Genomic DNA, 20,018 nt, shown 5'->3' with positions numbered 1-20,018 from the left:
CCAGATTATAAAAGTTCCAAAGGGCTTGTTGAGAGGTTTAAAAGGGTTCCTTCGATCCCGGTTCCAGTCCAAAAAAGGCGGGGTTGCCCCCACCTCTCGGCGGAAACCGTTGAGAAGGTCAGGGTCTTTTTGAGGGCCTTTGAAGATAACAAGAAGCTAATTCCAACATCAGAAATAGCCAGGGCCTTACAAGTTATTAAAATCAACCACTGTAACGGCTGTAGCCACCAGGAACTGACTGGACCAGAAGCTCCTGGGCCGAATAATCAGCTGCCTCGCCGCCCGCCCCTGGCCAGCGCGAAGCCCCGATCTGTCACCGCTAAGCCTCTGGTTTGGTCAGTGACTCAGAAGCCCTCGCAGAGCTGAGGAAAACTCAAGTCGCATCACTTCGGGAGCTGAAGAGCACAATTCAAGGCTTTGCCGACAGTCTGGACGCTGAAGATGAAAACGGGCTGTGAGGCACCTCCGGACACGTGCCGAAACGGTGCATCAAAAGAAGGGGCAGATGTGTGGAATAGGTTTGAGTGACGGTGATATCGTTTTTATATATTCAAATGTCCAACAATTGCGGATGAAATGATATGCAAATTTCCTTAGAAAACATTGTTATTATGTGCATTATGACCTTTTACTTTTTGACACTTTTAGTGAAACACCCTGTAGTACACATGTTCGAAGTGAAGCCGCTCGCCAGCAGTAAGCGCCCAATTCACGAATGTTCCGCGTTTGGACGCTATCCGAGCCGGAAATGCTGTGTTAGCACTTCTCCCGAATACGAAAAAACAACTACAAGCAAGGCTAAACGTAAACACCGAGATGGTTAAATAAAATTGAACGTCACATGTATATTTTCTGTCAGATTAATAGGTTCATGGGCATGGGCAATGTGAGTCTCTTCACAGACCAAAGACGGTAGGTACGCTTAGCCCAGCTGTGGATAAGCTAAGACACCCACTTTTATCCATTCAGCAAACAAATGGCTATTGGCTGGGCCGCTAACACACCGGCTACTTTATTGAGTGACCCAAATTCAAGTTTACAGTTTCATATAGGCAGGTCAAGCCAACCAACCGCTCAAACAATCCCCCATACGGGAGCATCCTCTTCCTTAACAAAGTTTGTCAGGTAAGAAAGCGACCACGCAGCCAACAACTGTTGGCTGCGCACATTGCCCCAAAAGACGGTAAATAACTTTTGAAAATACCTATCTCCAATTTTAGTGTTTTCTGGACCAAAATTTTGCAAGGAATCCGATGGTGTGGTCCCCGAGATCCGAAAAATTTCCATTTTGGAGACAGCACATATTTTTTGAAAAATAAATATTCGTCAGGCATAAAAGTCAAATAAATTGAAAATATAATGAGTTAATTTTTGTAACAACACTAGAATGTGTCGAACATGAATTAGAGATATTTTTAGCTGAGATGATACTATATCTGCGCATACATGTACATGAACTTAATGAACTAGTACATTAACCCTCGTCGGCCGAGAAGGGGTGGGGCGGGTGCCGCCTCATAGGGCTTTTCGCGATAGCTTAACCCTCGCCGGACCTATTGGTTTTCTACATACGCGCCGGCCGAGGGGGGGCGGGTACGACCCCCCCCCCTCGCCGTTTCGCCCCTGGTGGAGCTAGCGCGTCGCGGAAAAAACGAGCGTGTGCGCCGTTACGAGACGCAGATATTGGTACCCGATTTTAAGGTCCTAGGTCAACCGGTGACCTCTGAGGTCAGGTCAAGTGACCCAAGGTACGGTTCAGTTTTTGGTGAATAACTTCGCAAAAAACGGCCGCAGAGCGCCGATTTTGGCAGCATCGTGTTCGTCTCGCTCAGGCGCGTCGAATGATGTACTTTTTGTCCGGGTCAGGTCAACTTGGGGTGTTGACCTCAGGTCAAGGTCAGGTCAGCACCCCCAGGTCACGAAGTTGGTCGAAAGAGGTCATGTCGCATATCATTCGATTCGGCAGGTCTTCCTGAGTCCATTGGTGGCTTTCCCGACTCGCTAGCTCAATTTGATCGGGAGTTATTGACGAAAAACTAATATGACCTTGATGACGTCATAAATGACGTCACGCAAGGTCAACATTGCAAAAGTGACGCATCTAACCTTGCAAGGAGTGCATCAAATCACGATTCTGTGTGCTTGAGATAGTTGGAGATCGTTCCCGGCGCCAGAATAGCAGTTTTCATTTTTCCCCATTGACTTATAATGGTGAGGTCACGAAAATGACCTGACCTCATATGACCTTTAGGAAAAATCCGAGATATACAAGTTGTGGGACTCATAATGGATACTAGATCCTGCAAGTTTCATTTCCCTGTGACATCTCCTCTGGCAGTGAGGGCGTTGCGAAGTTGCGACATCTGAAGACCGTGCAGAGGTTCACTTATGACGTCATAGGTCAGTGACCTGACCTGACCCAAAAATGCGGTTGGTGTCAAAAGATGCGGCTTGGATCAAAGGTCAGGTATGCCAAGTTTCAGCTCTCTATCGCCAGCGTGTTTGGAGCTATCGCGAAAAAACCCTATGGGGGGGCGGCACCCGCCCCCCCCCCCTCGGCCGGCGAGGGTTAAAACTCGCTTAGGGTAGACAGCTGAAACTTGGTATACCTAATCTTTTATTCAAACTGGATCTTTTGACCTCAACTGCGTTTTCAGGTCAGGTCAGGTCACTGACCTATGCCGTCATAAATAAACCTCTGCGAAGTCCTCAGATGTTGCAACTTTGCAACGCCCTCAGTGCCAGAGGAACTTTCACAGGAAGATGAAAGTTACAGGACGTAGTATCCTTCTGAGGTCTCACAACTTGTTTATCTCGGATTTAACCTAAATGTCACATGAGGTCAGGTCGGTCACGTGACCTCACCATTATAAGTCAATGGGGGAAATATTGAAACTGTTATTTTGGCGCCGGAAATGATCTAAAACTATCCCAAGCACATGAAATCGTGGTTTCATGATCGGACCTTACAAAGAGTGCATGAAACCACGATTTCATGTGCTTGGGACAGTTTTTAGACAATTTCCGGCGTCAAAATAACAGTTTTCATATTTCCCTCCATTGACTTATTATGGTGAGGTCACGTGACCGAACTGACCTCATGTGACATTTGGGAAAAATCTGAGATATACAATTTGTGAGACCTCTAGGTAAAGGATACTACGTCCTGTAAGTTTCATCTTCCTGTGAAAGTTCCTCTGGCACTGAGGGCGTTGCAAAGTTGCAACTTCTGAGGACCATGCAGAGGTTCATTTATGACGTCATAGGTCAGTGACCTGACCTGACCTGAAAACGCAGTTGGTGTCAAAAGATCCAGCTTGAATAAAATATTAGGTATGCCAAGTTTCAGCTGTCTACCATAAGCGAGTTTTAACCCTCGCCGGCCGAGGGGGGGGGGGCGGGTGCCGCCCCCCCCCCATAGGGTTTTTTCGCGATAGCTCCAAACACGCTGGCGATAGAGAGCTGAACGATACCGCTGGCGATACCGTCTGTTGGAGCAATGTGTGCGTGGTCGCTTTCTTTTGGGTGATCCATGATGAGACGGGTACGTCCTTTCCTGAGAATGGAAAAGACGGACAAAGGCGGCGGAACGGGGAGGGCACCAGGGCACCGTGCCCCCCTTTGATTTTGGCATTTTAACATTAGCCCTACCTACCTATTATGGGCGTTGCATGGAAAGAATGGGACCAAAAGTCGGCAGTGCCCCCCCCCCCCCTTAAGTGAAGGTGTTCCGCCGCTACTGAAGACGGAGCATTGTTCTGCAAATAATAGGTAGGTGTAGGTACCTCAAAGTTAAAACGATCATAATTATGACAAAACAGGTCAATCGCCGCCGTAGAAGATGCAGGTGATGAATCTGTTTACGTAACATAAGGATTTTAATCAAAAACCTAATGAACAGGCCATCAAAACACATTTATGGCTCTTCGGTAATCGGTGGTACTTCGTATGCCTACCAATGATCATGTCCCCCCTCTGAATTAAAAAGTGGCGCATACATATTCTATTAGGTACATTTGACAGGAAAAAGAATACCCTCGCGATTATCAGTCTCTTATTTACTGTCCTTCCGTCCCAGCTGCCGTCGTCCCTCCGACCATCCCGCCCGGTGTCCGTCCGTGCGCCGCCCCGCCCCGCCCCGCCCCGTGCCGTGCCGTGTCGTGTCGTTAGGTCACGGCGGCGGCGACACGGCCGCGGAGCGGTGACGCCTGTTTGGCGCGGTAGCCGGGAGACGGTGGAGCGGAGCCACAACACGCCCGCTCTGTTATGGTGCTGCCCGGGTGACCCGGCCGGCGCCGCGGCGGCACCGGCCCGCGGCCCTCACACCGCCCGCCCGACCCGACCACCTCGGCCCGCGGCACCTCGGTCTGCCCGACGACAGACCCCACAGGTAAGTCAGCAGACGGCGCGACAACTGCAGGAATGGCTTGTCTACGCGTATATTGATCGAATTCAAATGCGATATGGTATTTATACCAATTCATTAACGCACGTCGTTCGTGCTTCAATTCGACCCGTTCAAAAAGCTTATCAATAAATATTTCATTATGATCCTGTATTGTAAAACTCAGCACACAAACGCAATGTCCAATTCCATAGTCCATGCAGTATGCACTAAGCACATAGATGCCCTCAAACGTAACGTCGTCAGCGATTCCCGAGCGGCGATAGTATCGGGCATCGGCGGCGCGTAGAGCCTAGACTGTGGTTAGACTGACCCGCATAGCACCCGAGCAATGCGGGTAGCCTAACGCACAGGCATCGGACAGGCGCTGCGGCGAAAGGCATTACCTACTGTTTCTTATCGCCAACATAGGCACAGGAACGAGGGGGGGGGGCAGTGGGGGCAGCTTCCCCCCCCCCCCCTCCAACTCTGGGGCCGTGGGGGCGGTGCCCCCACAACTTTGAGACCGAATACCGTACTTTTTATGCAAATGTTTCCTTTTTTGTTGAAAAAGTCAAGGGATGAAAAAATAAGTAGCCTAAAACCGTTGAGAAAGCTAGATTTGGAGGTATCCTATAGGTTGATCTCTACAATGATGTGCCCTCCCCCCCCCCAGTCTGAAAGTAGTTCCCACGCTCCTGATCGCCAATGCCATTAGTTCCGGACGTCTTTCGTAATGGCCTTTGATGCAGCATGCAAATATCGAATTACGCGTCTCCATTCCATCCCACCTTGTTTTATTTTCATCAGCATTATCCGACTAACAACAAAACGTAAAAACATGTTAATGCCGCTCGTCAATGACCGTTGGACGATGTTGGCAGTTGGCACGATTGTTAAAACTGGACACGTAGAGACTGACGTTCCTTAGATGCTTCGCCGATATTATATAGCTATAAAAAGGATCGATTTGAACACCTTTGAAAGTATTTGTTAAAAAGCATAACGATGTTCAAAGGACAAATAGACATGTAGTCTCTTCAAGATGCATATTTTTTTTTGTCGATAGAAATAGCTATATTAAAAAAATAATAGTAATGGACTGCGCCAATTATAGCGGTAGGTACGATCATCACGTCCTGGCTTATGTTTATTGCATGTTACCGATGTACTACACTCTTCAGACCGCAGGATTTAGAGTCGTAATGTGCTATTCAGGGATATCATATCGATGAAGCGCTCAGACGACGTTCAATGCTCTACTCTGCTGTTATCTGCGCAAAGGATCTATGCAATCGCACAATCGATGGTCCAGCAAGATAGCTATATGGCGATCAATCATCAAACGGTATCAAATACGATAGTAGCGGCGATCAGGTGACACTGATAAGTGACACTAGCACTGCCACGGTCTTTGAGGAGTGCGTTGAAGTGTGAAGGAAGTGGCGAAGAGGCTGTCTTTGAGAATTTAACTTAACGTGAAACTGCAGTTCCATTGCCAGGTGAGGTCGTTTCCCGTCGGCAACGTTCAACGTCAGCCGGACGGGTTTGATTCAGCCGTTCAGCTAGCGACCCGAGGTCTCCGGGTGTCAGGCGATTGAGCCGATGTCAAAACATGAAAATGGGAATATTTTTACCTTTGAATTTTGATGCTTTGACTTAGATGACATCTCCCGTGAGTAACCCGACCTGTCGGGCACCTGTCGGGTGGCTGGACTATTATGCCGGTGCTCTGCAATAATCTATTCAGGCCGAAAAACTTGCTCCCGTCTCCCAGCAGAATAAGCGGTCAAAGTCTCACCTTTTTATTATTGTCGTTTACTTTTCTGGATAAAGCATTGTCGATGCTTTCATATGAAAGCTGCAGTAAAATGTATTTAATGGCCTCAACTCAGTTTACTGGCCCTGTTTCATATGCGGCTGAACTGAGACCATACTCTGTTCTAAGCTTGCTTTGAAGAGCAGTTGCTAGGCAATTTGAAGCAATTACATCAACAGCTGTAAGTCTCATTCGCCAAACGTGCTTTTCACCACTCGTCGTCAATCTTTGTTGAACAATAACTGTACGATACATAGCTTTGCAGTTATCCCGCGCAAACATGATCATGGCAAACAAGTCGAGTCACGATTTCAATTTTTGATTACAAAATGATAACACTTGCTGTTCGATTTTGCAATTATTGGTTTTAGGGCTCCCAGTGCGTTTTGGTTGTTTTGGGTAAGTTTTGAGATAGGTACTCAATGAGGAAGATGAATTTCTCCGAATGTGAATGTAAATTTTCATTTTCATTGTCTAACTGTTGGCTGTTGCTGTGTTATTGTTATTGTTATGAGTAAAAAGGTAAATGTATAGGTGCAGTGTGGTGAAACCAAGAAACTTTGGTGTAAGCCAGCGCTACCGTTACCGAAACTTTAAAGTAATCTCACCTGACCTTACCTTACCTATAACATTGAACCTGCCAACCAACTTACAGAAGTACAGACCTACAAACTACCAACCTAAAGGCTAAAACTTGCAACCTACAGTATTCATATCAATATAGGGTATTTGTCGGTCAGACTGGGAAAAAATACACGGTATGCCGTATATGTCCGGCATAGTGGCGGGATTGCGCTGAAAATTTCAGCGCACGTCTGCCACAACTTTGCATTCGCTGAATGAATTCAGCACAGGGCGGCGGTTGATTTTTTTGGTGCAGGGCGGCCGCATAATTTTTTGCTGAAAGATGGTCACCAAATTTATTCGGTATTCTCTTAGCAGACGTCACCCGAGCTGCCATATCCAGTTAGGTAGGGTAGGTTGTAGGTTGTAGGTTGGTAGGTTAGGTTGTAGGTTGTAGGTCAGGTTAGGTCAGGTTAGATTATGTTTGTTATATATTTAACCATGAAAAGACAATTGTTGCGCACGTGAGACGTAGATATGGCAGCTCGGGTGACGTCTGCTAAGAGAGTACCATTTATTCAGCGTGCTGGTTAATTAGCAGCAGATTCACCCTGCGGCGGCTCTGGGGAGGTTTTGGAATAAGATGTCCTCGCCCCAGTCGTGTGCTCGAACTGGCGAGCCGCTCTGGTTCTACTCAGCAGAGGAGCGGCCGCCCAGGTGAGGCCTCAACCCTCGATGTGGAGACAGATACCCATAAAAGACGTTGTTGAAAATCGCCGAGCGTCGTTAAGTAATACTGCAATACCGCCCAGTGGCGGTATTGAGGGGAATGAGAGCGCGTATGACCTGGCGTAACAAGCGGCCACCCTGCCCTCAAACACCCGTTCGCTGATCAGGGCGGTTCATTGTGCGGCCTCGTATTAATGGCGTGACAACTGGTCCGAGCCACTCCTTAGGAGCACGTCACCGCTCCCTATCCCCGGAGCGGACCGAGAGGACGTCGTTTCGGTGCACCACCTGAGGGCGGGCCACTGGGGCCGCTCGCTCTTGTATGTGCACCGAATCAGCTGTCTCCACTCCGCGGCATGCCAGCAACGCCCAAACAAGCGGTGCCCCGCGGCGCTCTGCGCCGTGTGCCGAGAAGAGGCTGATGTGCTGCTCTACTGTCCGGCCCTCACTGGCTCCCGCCAGCCTCGAACACACCGCTGTTTCGGTTTCACTTAAGCTCACTCACCACGCGTTCGTAAGTTACATTACACTGATAATGCAAGCCACATTTTCCGCCGATTTTTGTGGCCCATGAACTTACGGCTCTGTCCTTGTTTCACGGCACGACGCTACATTGTGCTAAGCGTATTGAGGTATTGGGTTTCCGTGGAAATAAAAAACTTATTCGGACGCTGAACCATGGAAGAGCGTCCAAGGCCCCGGAACGCTCTGTCTGGTTGATATAGCCTTGATTGGTAGATGTGCACATATATGTGCTTTATATATAAGTGGCTTAATTTTGGCACAAATAGGCACCCAACTTTTGACGCAAACAGAAATTTCAGCGCAAAATCGCTTGCGCCGAATTTCGGCGCAAGAAGGCCTACAAACGGCGTAGTGTATGGATGTTTTCCAGTCTGGCTCGTCGGTTAGTATAACCTTTGCTATTCGACATGACTGTTTGAGTTCAGGCAAGACCTTTGATGATTCGTATAAATGCTTCTTCATTCGTTAATATCTGTTCGTCATTTACCAAACAACCCCATTCCCCATACTAATTTTAGCATTCCTCGCAATCGCAACATTTCGTCAAAAGTGAAAACAGATACACTGCTAACTATATGGAGAATTGGAGAAGGTTAAATATGGCCGCGTTTCTACAGTGCAGTGCCACTTACCAGGCATATGTGGCGAAACTCGTAGGTTATTTATTTAACAAAAGTTGGTATCTGCCCAGGAGCGCCGTACATGGACATAACTTACTGGCAATCGGCTAATTGAACAATTAACAGGCACCAGAGCGTCTGATAAGTCAACCCCGCCTCAAACACCAAGGTGTCCGGCCGTCCGGGCCCGGCTCGCCAACTGTCAGTCATTCGCCTGTGGGTACGACCGGCCCCCGGAGGCGTTGTCCCATGACATCGCTCGGGCAGTGACGCGATTATGACGGCCGGCTTCGTGGTTTGTACCGAACCTAAACCTAAACGGTAGGTAGGTTTAGGTTGAGGTTTAGGTTGAAGTCCTGGAGGTTCTGCAGAGCTGATGAACTTTAGGTGACTGATTTTGTTTTCAGCATCGAAAAGTTGACTGTGACTCCAGGTAGCACTGGTAACTGTAGACTCTGACTGATTATGACCTCATAGCCCTGCTACCAAGGGTCCTAACACTGATCAGAGGGTGCCAAGCAACACAAATACTTTTCATCGCTTGGCATCATTTCGTCCATCAATGGGACATATGTATATGAATAAATTTGTTTCCACAGCTCATCTAGTAACAGTGCTGTCCCTCTGGCACTAGCGGCACCAAGATGCCGAAGGTTGTGCCCAAGGTGGTGCGTCGCAGCACCAGCTCTGACTCTGGTGCGCCGGCGCGCAAACGGAGCCGCAGCAGCTACGATGAGCCTAAGGAGACACTGGTGAGTTGGAATTAAGGTGGAATCACTGCACCGCGGGTGACTCGGGACTTTAAGTTGGGCTAGAGATGGGAGAGGACCAAACACCATGCATTCTCCCTGTCTCAATTCTTCTGCGATAGCGTTGTTACCTATTTGTGCATTCTAGCTACTCGTAAATACTGAAATAGAATACCTAGGTATGCTAAGCTTTCAACTGTGGACCATTAATTATCTGTAAGCCATCGCTAGCTCCATGTCGTAAGGTGTGGTACTGAATTATGAATGTGTCATCACAGCTGTAGAAACAACCATAGCCCACTACAGAGTAGACAGTGAACTACTTGTGATATCCTAACGCGCCTTCTATCTCCTCGCAGCCCCAGGGTCCCGGCTTTCTTCGTAGCATCACGCTCAAGAACTTCATGTGCCACGAGCACCTCAACTTCAAACTGAATGAAAGGATAAATTTCATCAAAGGCCAGAATGGCAGCGGGAAGAGCGCCGTGCTGACGGCAGTGATGGTGGGACTGGGGGCTCGCGCAGCAACCACCGACCGCGGCAGCAACATCAAAGGTCAGTTGTGCACAGCGCGGCCCACAACACTGCACTAACACATCGTTCCGTGCGTGTGCCAGGACTTCAGCTCCTCGCCCAGAGCCCCCAACCAAGACTTTGACTCAGGTTGACTCGTAGTCTGCTTCCACTGCGTCAGTTGTAGCTGAAGTCATAATTTTAGTGTATTGGAAACAAAGTCTAACATTACTGGCGCCAATGACCCCGGAAGTTCGGAAACCCTGAATTCACAGATTATCATATTTCGACCGTCTTTTTCGTCGCCAGGTCTGATCCGCACTGGTCAGAAGTCCGCTGTGATATCTCTGACTCTGGACAACAGCGGCTACGACGCCTTCAGTCCGGAGAAGTACGGCGGCCACATCACGATCGAGAGAAGTCTGAAAGACAGCGGCGGCAGCACTTACCGCATCTCCAGCGAAAAGGGTGAGTGTCTCCGGCGGAAACTGGGTGAGCTCAGGAAAACAGAGGCCACATATCTACAGCCGTATGCCGAGGTCTATTCTACAGCAGTGACATGCTTTTTAGCCAGTGACATGCTTTCCGATCGCCGAGCCTTTTGGCGCAACATCAGGGACTTCGCTTTCCGTCCTTCCCGTGGTGGAGCTGGTGCTGGCGAGGGGGTACCACCGGGTCAAGAGGACACTTTTAACGCCCATTTCGCAGCTGTTGGGCCGCGAATCGCTGCTGAGCTGTCCGCCAGTGACCCCTCCCCACTCCCGCCGCGGCCGCCGTGTGTTACGTCGGCGGGGCTGCGTCTGCAGCCTGCCACGCTGCCGGAGCTGTCGCTGGCTCTGAGCCGGTTGTCTTCGTCCCGCGCAGTCGGGCATGATGGTGTACCGCTGCAGGCTATAAGATCGTGTTTTACTGTCATAGGCTCTCATATTTTACACATTGTGAACGCGTCCATCATTTCTTGTACTTTTCCCGATACATGGAAGCTCGCTACAGTCGTGCCTTTGCACAAGTCCGGTGCCAAAGATCTACCAGGCAATTTTAGGCCAATCTCTATTTTACCTGTGTTATCAAAAGTGTGTGAAAAAATTGTTTGTACTCAGCTGTCATCTTATCTCGCTCGCTGTCACCTTTTAGCTCCGTCACAGTATGCTTACCGATCTAGACACTCAACGGAGGACGCGCTGATCGACGCGGTGGAGTGGATGACGCGGCATGTCGACGATGGCGATGTTGTCGCCGTCACGTCCATCGACTTGAGCCGGGCGTTTGACAGTGTTGACCATGACGTTCTGCTTAGAAAGCTGTGCTGGTATGGTATTGATCCTAGATGGTTTCGTAGCTACCTGACTGGTCGACGGCAGGTGGTGAGAGGTGGTTCCTTGTTCTTGCCTCTTTCCCATGGGGTTCCGCAAGGTTCCCTAGTCGGTCCCATCCTCTTCAGCATCTTCACAAATGACCTTCCATCCTATCTTCCTCACGGTCGCCTCATCTCCTACGCCGACGACACCCAATTACTTGATTCGGCCCGTCCTAAAGATCTATCCATCCTTAAATCCCGACAGGAGGATACCCTCCGTGCTGTCCTCTCCTACTTCACATCCAACTCCTTAAAAATGAACCCATCCAAGACCACTCTGCTCCTTGTCGGCACTGCCCAAAACCTTAACCCTCGCCCGTATTGGTGTTTTTCCAGCCGCGAACGTATAAGGGGGGGGGGGGGGTCCGTTGGACCCCCCCCTTGCCGTTTCGCCCCTGATCGAGCTAGAGCTTCGTGGAAAAAGCGAGCGTGTTGCTCGTGACGAGAGGAAGCCGATGATACCCAATTTTAAGGTCCTAGGTCATTGGTTGACCTTGCAGGTCAGGTCAATGACCCTAAAGGCGGGAAAATCGGGACCTGTTAGAACGTCGTAAAGTGTGGCTGCTATGGGGTTTTTCGGGGTGCTGATCACGAATATCATGTTAGTTTTGATCACAGATGATGTCTTCATGTATTTAGGCCAGGTCGGGTCAGGTCAGGTCAGGTCAACCAGTAAGGGTATTCGTAGTAGGTGGCAACCGCCTCTGACAGCTTCGTAACATGTTACGAAGGCACCAAAACTACTTCGTAAATGTTCATATGGTTGCTAAATTCGAATTCAGCTCCAAAAACTGGCCTAGAAACATGTAAAACTCGAAAAAGTGTACCGAGGTCATCAAAGGTCAATGACCTGACCTGACCTTCAGGTGACCTTGACACCCAACCTAATGCATGGGGGCAACATCATATCACATGTTTGAACGCTTGAAACCACGAAAAGACTGCAAACGCGCGGCTAATGCGAGCCGACATACGCCGAATCGCGATTCCAGCCAAACATGGTCTCGAAAAGTAGGTCACAGGTCAAAGGTCATTCGGGTCAGGGTCATGAAATTTTCAGGGTAGGTGTGAAATTGATGAACGCGAGGGTACTGAAAGTTTCGTCGCGATCGGCCGCTTTTTACGCGAGTTATTCGCGAAAAACCATGGGGGGGGTCCGTTCGACCCCCCCCCCCCTATACGGGCGAGGGTTAAGAAAACCTCATCCTTCCACCTTAACCTGCCAGACTACTTCCTAACACCCTCGCCATTCGTGAAGATGCTGGGAGTGACCCTAGACCCCACCTTATCCTGGGAAAAGCACATCTCCAACGTTGTCAAAAAGTGCAATTCCATCCTTATATGTCTGTATAAAATTCGCCATCATCTTAGTCCCGACATCCTTATCCAGTGTCATACCTTTCCTCACATCCTGTACTGCCTCTCTGTCTGGGGTGGCGCCGCTGCATGCCACCTTCACCGTGTGCAGAAGGCGATGAATTTTGGTGCGAGGGTTGTCTCTGGCGTGCGCAGGCATGACCATATATATCGCCGATCCTAGCTGCGCTGGGCTGGTGTGACGTGCGCGAGCTGGTTGAGCGCCGTGACTGCCTCGGCGTCTACAGGGCGCTGAGGGACCCGCACGCTCCCCCGGCGATCCGCTCCCTGTTCGTCCCTCGTACAGCGGTTTCCCGGCGCAGCACCAGGTCGACTGAGGCAGGCGCTCTCGAGCTGCCTCCATACCGCCTGTCCGCGTCGCGCCGCGCGTTTTCTTACCGAGCGGCCGCGGCGTGGAACCGCCTGTCGCCGGCTGTCACCGGCTCTGTAACCCGCGCCGAGTTTCTGCGCCGGCTGTCGAACTAGTCGAGGGTCTGGTTTGTCAGACTTTGGACCGTGTTTTTATATACATATCTCTTGATTGTGATTTACTGTGATATTGACTGTGTCATGTTTTTATCTATGTACTCTGACTCGGACTAAATATTAAGCCACTATGTGGAAATGTCCTCAATACACCGAACTTGAACTTGAACTTGAACTACAGCAAAAAGCTAAGCTCAGATAACTAGGGTTACTATACGCGTTTCTTCAGGAAAAGAGCGGTGTATAATTGTCAGGGGTTTCGTATTAGTGTTGGTTAGTGTTGTCTGGTAAGTGTTGAAAATACGTCACCACTCCTGACTCAGGTCCTCTGCTTTTTACACTACTCTTTCTATGATGTAGGTAAGTTTGATACATAAAGCATCTGGTCATCAGCCCAAACTCTCTTAATCACTCTCTTCACCGACCCACCACTCTTTCCTCCAATACTCTGACCACTCTATCCCGTTTCATTACAGAGTCGCGGCTCCGTCCGATGCAGAAAGGCGAGCTGGCGACAATAACCGACGGCCTCGGCGTACAGGTGGACAACCCGCTGGTCATTCTCACTCAGGAAACGTCCAAGAACTTCCTCCGTGGGGAGGTAAGCGATCACAAAATTGATCACAAGTGACTCTGTGTTTGTTTTGCTCGATGGCTGATTTTTTTTCCTCAGCCAAAAGACTGGCGATATATTCATTTATCACTGAACCATCCAACGTGTGCATGTGTGTCTGCTACTTTTTATATTAAACTCATAAAACGCTGTTGGTCTGACCATGTTTTTCGCTGATCGCTAGCTCCCCACACGATGAACTTTCTGTCACCGAACTGCTTTCCAACAGGATCCGAAGAAGAAATATCGGCTGTTCTTAGACGCCACCCGTCTCACCACCATCGAACGATGGTACGAAAAGGCGAGACGAAACGAGAAGATCACGAGGCAGGCGATAGAGTCCAAACAGAAGGTAAGGAGTGCCAACAGGGCGCGGTGGTCAAGGCTCTATAAACGGGCTCTCTGTAGGACGTGGTATAAGGACTAAGTATGATATGGAATGGGTCTGCCGAACGTGTGTTAAGCATGCCAGCAGTGTATTGTTTTTGTTAAATTGCATTACATTATGATTACGTTTTTTTATGCATTGTTCATAAAGTTAATTGTTCATTGCCTCACATTTAATTTTATTGTGACGTCATGGCATCGACAATGTTTCATTCACCTTTTTTTCTTTGAGACCCTTTTGAGTGTTTTCCTATAACTGATGTGTTTGATTCTTCTGCATTGCTGTGACATTTTATTACGGAGCGAGCGAAGCGAGCGGAGTCTTTACTTAGATTAACGGAAATTTCTGAGTATGAGCGGCCGGCCGGCCGGCCGGCCGTGCGGACGCTTTTGCGAGGCTTATATCTCAGCAACCACTTGACCGATTTACACGCGGTAATTTTTGTAGGGTAGCTTCATTCCTTCTACCAAGTATTGGACTATTCCCGATGCATGTGGGTGACCCCTTATGCACGTGCCACGTGCAAAACGAAGAGGTGTCAGTTTTGTAATTGTTGCAATATCTCGGTAACTACTTGGCCGATTGCGCTGAAAGTTGGCATGTAGGTAGGCACCCACTAGGCACTGCATATCCATGTGCCAGAGTTGGGGTGCTGCTGCACGTGCGCACGTGCAGGGGTCGTTTCTAGATCTCGAGAACGGCTGGACCGATGGCGCTCAAATTTGGTACACGGTTAGGGACCAGTTAGTAGGGTGCCGTGCACAAGTCAGTTGGGACCCATTTTGCACGTGCGCACGTGCAGGGTGCCGCTTCCAGATCTCGAGAACGGCTGGGCCGATTGTACTCAAATTTGGCACATCGCTAGAGACCGGTTAGTAGGGTGCCGTGCACAAGTCAGCTGGAGGTACCCCCTCGAAATTTCGCACGTGCAAGGCTCACCCTCTCGCTCGCTCCGTTAGTCGCCCCAAAAGGCGCTATACTGGTTCGCTAAGACCATGCAGTTTCATGTAGGCTGATCGTAAACTAATCACATGGTTGTTACGGAGCGAGCGAAGCGAGCGTAGTCTTTCCTTAGAGTAACGGAAATTTCTGAGTATGAGCGGCCGGCCGGCCGGCCGGCCGGCCGGCCGTGGTCACGCTTTTGCGAGGCTTATATCTCAGCAACCACTTGACCGATTTACACGCGGTAATTTTTGTAGGGTAGCTTCATTCCTTCTACCAAGTATTGGACTATTCCCGATGCATGTGGGTGACCCCTTATGCACGTGCCACGTGCAAAACGAAGAGGTGTCACTTTTGTAATTGTTGCAATATCTCGGTAACTACTTGGCCGATTGCGCTGAAAGTTGGCATGTAGGTAGGCACCCACTAGGCACTGCATATACATGTGCCAGAGTTGGGGTGCTGCTGCACGTGCGCACGTGCAGGGGTCGTTTCCAGATCTCGAGAACGGCTGGACCGATTGCGCTCAAATTTGGTACACGGTTAGGGACCGGTTAGTAGGGTGCCGTGCACAAGTCCGTTGGGACCCATTTTGCACGTGCGCACGTGCAGGGTGCCGCTTCCAGATCTCGAGAACGGCTGGGCCGATTGTGCCCAAATTTGGCACATCGCTAGAGACCAGTTAGTAGGGTGCCGTGCACAAGTCAGTTGGAGGTACCCCCTCGCAATTTCGCACGTGCAAGGCCCACCCTCTCGCTCGCTCCGTCAGTCGCCCCAAAAGGCGTTTTACTGGTGAATCACATATGCCATATTTTCATAAACTTTGCCCAGTGGCCAGTTTGTGTGATCTCTGAATGAGGCGTTACCGTCTCCGTCCAATATTTTCCCGGTAGAGTCTGGTCGCTCTGAAGGAGGAGGTGAAGAAGTGGGAACGCGAGGCGAACCTGCACAAGAACCGCGCGGATATGAAGCGAAAAATCGCGACCCTGAAGGCGAACCTGCTCTGGGCCAAGGTGGGTGCCATCCACGCTTGCCTGTCATGCTCTGTGCCTGTGTAGTTGAATGGTTACACTCGGAAATATTGCCGGATAATGGGCGGGTAACTTCTCATAGTCAAGCCTCACTTGATAAACGATAGGCTGTCGCATGACCGAAGCGAGCATGAAGATCAGCTCAACCATGTAGAAAACCATTCCTTGTTCAGGGTCTTATATGTCTGGTATTTCCTTGGAGACTTCTCAAGCTCATATTTTCATATAGTATCGTACATACTGTATCGATGTCTCGTACCGATTCTGGTTACCATATTGAACCAAAGCCGTTAAATACATCTTAAATCATTGACAGTATCTTTGCTTCCACTCTAGGTGATAGAAGAGGAGAAAAAACTGGATCTGGTGAATCAAGAAAAAGAAAAGAAGGAGAACGAAGTAGTGCGCTTTCGTACGGAAAAGGAGCGTCTCACGAGAAAAGTGGAGGAGAAGGGGTTCGTAGTGTACTCTAAAATTAAGGGCAGCTTTTGTTGTTTGCGAGTTTAACCTATTTGATGAGTTTCTGCATGCCCCGTTTTCAAATGCAGTGCTTTTTCACTAGCTCATTTTTACAACGAGCTTAACCTAAGAAAGTTACCCTTAATTTCGCTACCCATCGAATTTAACTTCGTTACGAATCGTTGTCGCCAGTTTATCTCCACATATCGTCTTTTTATCCTTTTTATGTAGCTATCCGTAGGTATGCCCTCATTTTGACTGACCACCACCCAACTTTTCCCTCTCAAATAAAGCCCGCAACTGTTTTTTTTCTTTCGTTAGTGAGCTACGAGACCTGCTCGCTCAGCTGGACCGGGAGCGCGCGGAACAAACGGCACGTGCTGATCAGCTGACTGCACAGCTGCGCGAACTGGCTGCGCAGAAGCGTGACACTGGACTGCAGATTCGGCGCGCCGAAGATATGGCGCGAGTGAGCGCGGAGGAGCGGGACACACTGCGCGCGGAAATCGAACGCCAGAGGAGAGAGTGAGTTGTGGTCACGTGACGGGAGAGAGGAGGGGAGAGGGGTAGATAGAGGGCTGGATGTTGGTCACAGGTTGGATGTGATGTTGGATATCCTTTTCTGGATGATGAAGCTGGTTGGATGTCTTTTTTATGCCGGTAGCTCTTTTACCGATTGGGAAGTTGATAAGTTGTTTTAATTGTAGACTCAGGGTCAACAGGAAACGTTTTTAAGCAGCTAAATAAATCGAGTCTCGATTCTTAGTTTCCCCTTCACCCCCCCTCCCCCTCAGAACCCAGCCCGACTACGAGGCGGAGGCCGCCCAGCGGCGCCGGGAGCGTGACGAGCTTACCGACCAGCTGAAGGAGCTGCAGGCCACGGAGAAGACGCGCGCGGCGCACCTGCAGCAGGTCACCGGGTCGGTCAAACAGCAGAGGGAGGAGCTGCGACAGAGTGAGGCAGAGCTGCAGGAGATGGAGAGAAAACTACGTGAGCAGGAGTGGGAATGAAGGGAGGGGGGAGGGAGGGTGACAGGAGATATTGATTGTTGGGTAGGTTTGATAACGCAACAGTCGGCGCCTGAGGATGATGACTGTTTGGCTATATATCAAGGTAATGATGAACTCAGGATGAAACTGGTGTTATTGTCGTTACTCGCCAAATGGATAGTGTTCACTGTTCCGAGACGAAAATAAGTTGCGCTTGCTACGCTTGGTTTAAACAAAATACGTCATGCCTATTTACTTTGGTTGTGTATTGTATTGTAATCTGTTTTTAATTGGGTTAAGCATGCATCATTCTTTGGTAAAATTGATATATTTTTTCAATGAAAATAATGTCTAAATCTGATGCTTTTTGGCCCATTTGTGTGAGACCGGTGAGCCACTGTGCGCAGGTGAGCTGGAGCTGCAGCAGCGCCAGTACCGCTCCAGCCAGGCGGACCCTCGCGCCGTGTTCGGTCCCTGGGTGGCCGCCGTGGAGCGCGACATCGAGACAGCCGTCCAGCAGCGTCGGCTCAGAAAGAAACCCATCGGACCTGTCGGTGAGTGAGGCTCCGTGGTGGAGGCGAGCTTAGTGTAGTTTGTGCCAGATGAACGACATTTGCAACCCAATTACAGAATATGAAGTGACATAAAATATTGCATGACTGAAGAGCAAGCAGTCACGAAGTTGATTATCTTTAATGGTCGTGAAATTGATAATAGTTTACCGTAGGTAGTTGGCCAGTTTTACAGCTGAGATGAGTCGTGGTGTAGTCGACGGTCGTGAAAGCGTGTAGCAACGGAACCGTAAACCTGTCTCGCCGAGTTCAATTGGATGGAGTTAATAACAGTCTCCTTCTCACTCACTCGCGCACACACGCACGCACTCACTTGCTCACCCACCCACTCACTCACTCACTCACTCACTCACTCACTCACTCACTCACTCACCCACGTTTCCACCCTTCCTCTCTCCAGGTGCGTTCGTCCGCGTAAAAGCCGGCTACGAGGAGTGGAAGCCCCTGGTTGAGACGTGTCTCGCCGGCCTCCTGCGTGCTTATCTTGTGGACGACAAAGGCGATCTGCCTCTGGTAGCCGCCATCCTGAAGAAGCACACGCAGAATGAACGAGACCGTCCGCGCGCCATCGCCTCTAAGTTCCTGGCGGAGGTGAGAACTGAGGGCGGCTTGTGGGAGGAAATGTTTGGAGATGTGCTCAGTGATAGAGAGACGTTCGTACGAGTTTTGATAGTGCTTATCTGGTGCCGATGGGATGCGTTGGGCTGTTACTGGGTCTCAGAAATGCAGGTGAAGTTTTGTAGGGGTTCCATTGTGGGTATCCGACCATTTTCACGAGTTAAAATGCGGTTATGTGTACATACCTGGTATATTATGGTTTGGAGCTTAAAGTATGTTCGCCCTGAGCTGGCCTCACCTTTGATCTGAACGAGCGGTAAGGTAAATGTATCTCCTCGTATCTGACGTCGCCATTCTCCCCCTTTCTCCCGGCTTCCCCCTCCCCCTCAGGTTCACGACATCAGCACGAAGGGCATCAACACCAGCTCTGGCCAGCACGTCTCGGTCTGGTCCGTGCTCGAAATCGACAACCCAGTCGTGGCCAACGCGGTGATCGACCAGGCGCGCGCCGAGTCGGTGCTCCTGCTGAGAACTGAGGCGGAGGCTCGTGCCCAGATGGCGGACCGGCAGCGGGTGCCCCGCGGCTGTGCCCAGGCGCTCACCCAGGCGGGGTTCCGGTACTTCCCCGATCCCAACTACCGGACGTACCCTGTGAATGTGCCGCGACAGGCGCGCTACCTGCAGGTGTCCATGGAGGAGGTGATTAGGTGAGAAACTGGAGACAGAAGATGGATTTTGGGAGTTATGCAGGGGTTGATCATAGGCCCATAGGTAGTTTTTAGTTTGGTTTCCATAACACCTCATCATTTTTCGCTGTGGCCTTAATTGCCATAAAATCACCAGGATCATAGTCGCGCCCCACCACTGATGCCCACTCTCACTGACCCCCCCCCCCTCCCCCCGCCAACAGCGACCTGGCCCTCCAGCTCCAGGAGCTACGTCCAAGGCGCAGACGACACCAACCACCTGGAGCCGGCCCAGGCGGCTCTCCGAGAGTCCCAGCGGCTGGAGTCCGAGTCCAAGCGACTCCTGACGACGCGCGCAGGCGTCAGGGCGAGCTGCGCAGGAAGATCAGAGAGCTGGAGTCCCACGAGGACCCCGAGCCGGTCAACCTGCAGGCGCTGGTAGGTGGGGATGCTGTTTAAGCAGTAAAAAAATGAAATGAAACCAAAACTAAAATGAATTAAGCACACCGTGTACACACTAGCACCTAGAACCGGGTGCATGTGTCTTATTTCTGAATATTTTGCCCTTATTTTCACAGGAAGAGGAGGTGAACGTCCTCGATCGCAAAATTGAGGAACACAAGGCAGAGGTACCCGCTCTGATGGAGAAAAGGTCCAACATCATGGAGAAGATCAAC

At 50.0% G+C, this 20,018-nt stretch overlaps 1 protein-coding gene across 1 annotated transcript; it reads left to right on the top strand.

The window, feature by feature from the left end:
- Positions 1-7,410: 7,410 nt before the first annotated feature.
- On the top strand, positions 7,411-19,993 carry LOC122369641 (structural maintenance of chromosomes protein 6-like; the record flags this gene model as incomplete). Its single annotated transcript, XM_043344536.1, has 17 exons — positions 7,411-7,484; positions 9,276-9,393; positions 9,750-9,945; positions 10,213-10,371; positions 11,038-11,212; positions 12,865-12,917; positions 13,579-13,703; positions 13,945-14,067; positions 15,939-16,058; positions 16,413-16,531; positions 16,857-17,060; positions 17,330-17,526; positions 17,933-18,079; positions 18,498-18,688; positions 19,046-19,362; positions 19,566-19,779; positions 19,920-19,993. Coding segments are annotated over exons 1-17 (2,606 nt in total), but the record flags the coding sequence as incomplete, so codon positions are not given.
- Between the last annotated feature and the right edge of the window lie 25 nt (positions 19,994-20,018).

The sequence above is a fragment of the Amphibalanus amphitrite genome, unplaced genomic scaffold (assembly GCF_019059575.1).
Source record: "Amphibalanus amphitrite isolate SeventyFive unplaced genomic scaffold, NRLGWU_Aamphi_draft 001058F_arrow, whole genome shotgun sequence".
NCBI lineage: Eukaryota > Metazoa > Arthropoda > Thecostraca > Balanomorpha > Balanidae > Amphibalanus > Amphibalanus amphitrite.
Note: the sequence above shows the minus strand (reverse complement) of the source record. Positions and strands in the feature narration are given on the sequence as shown.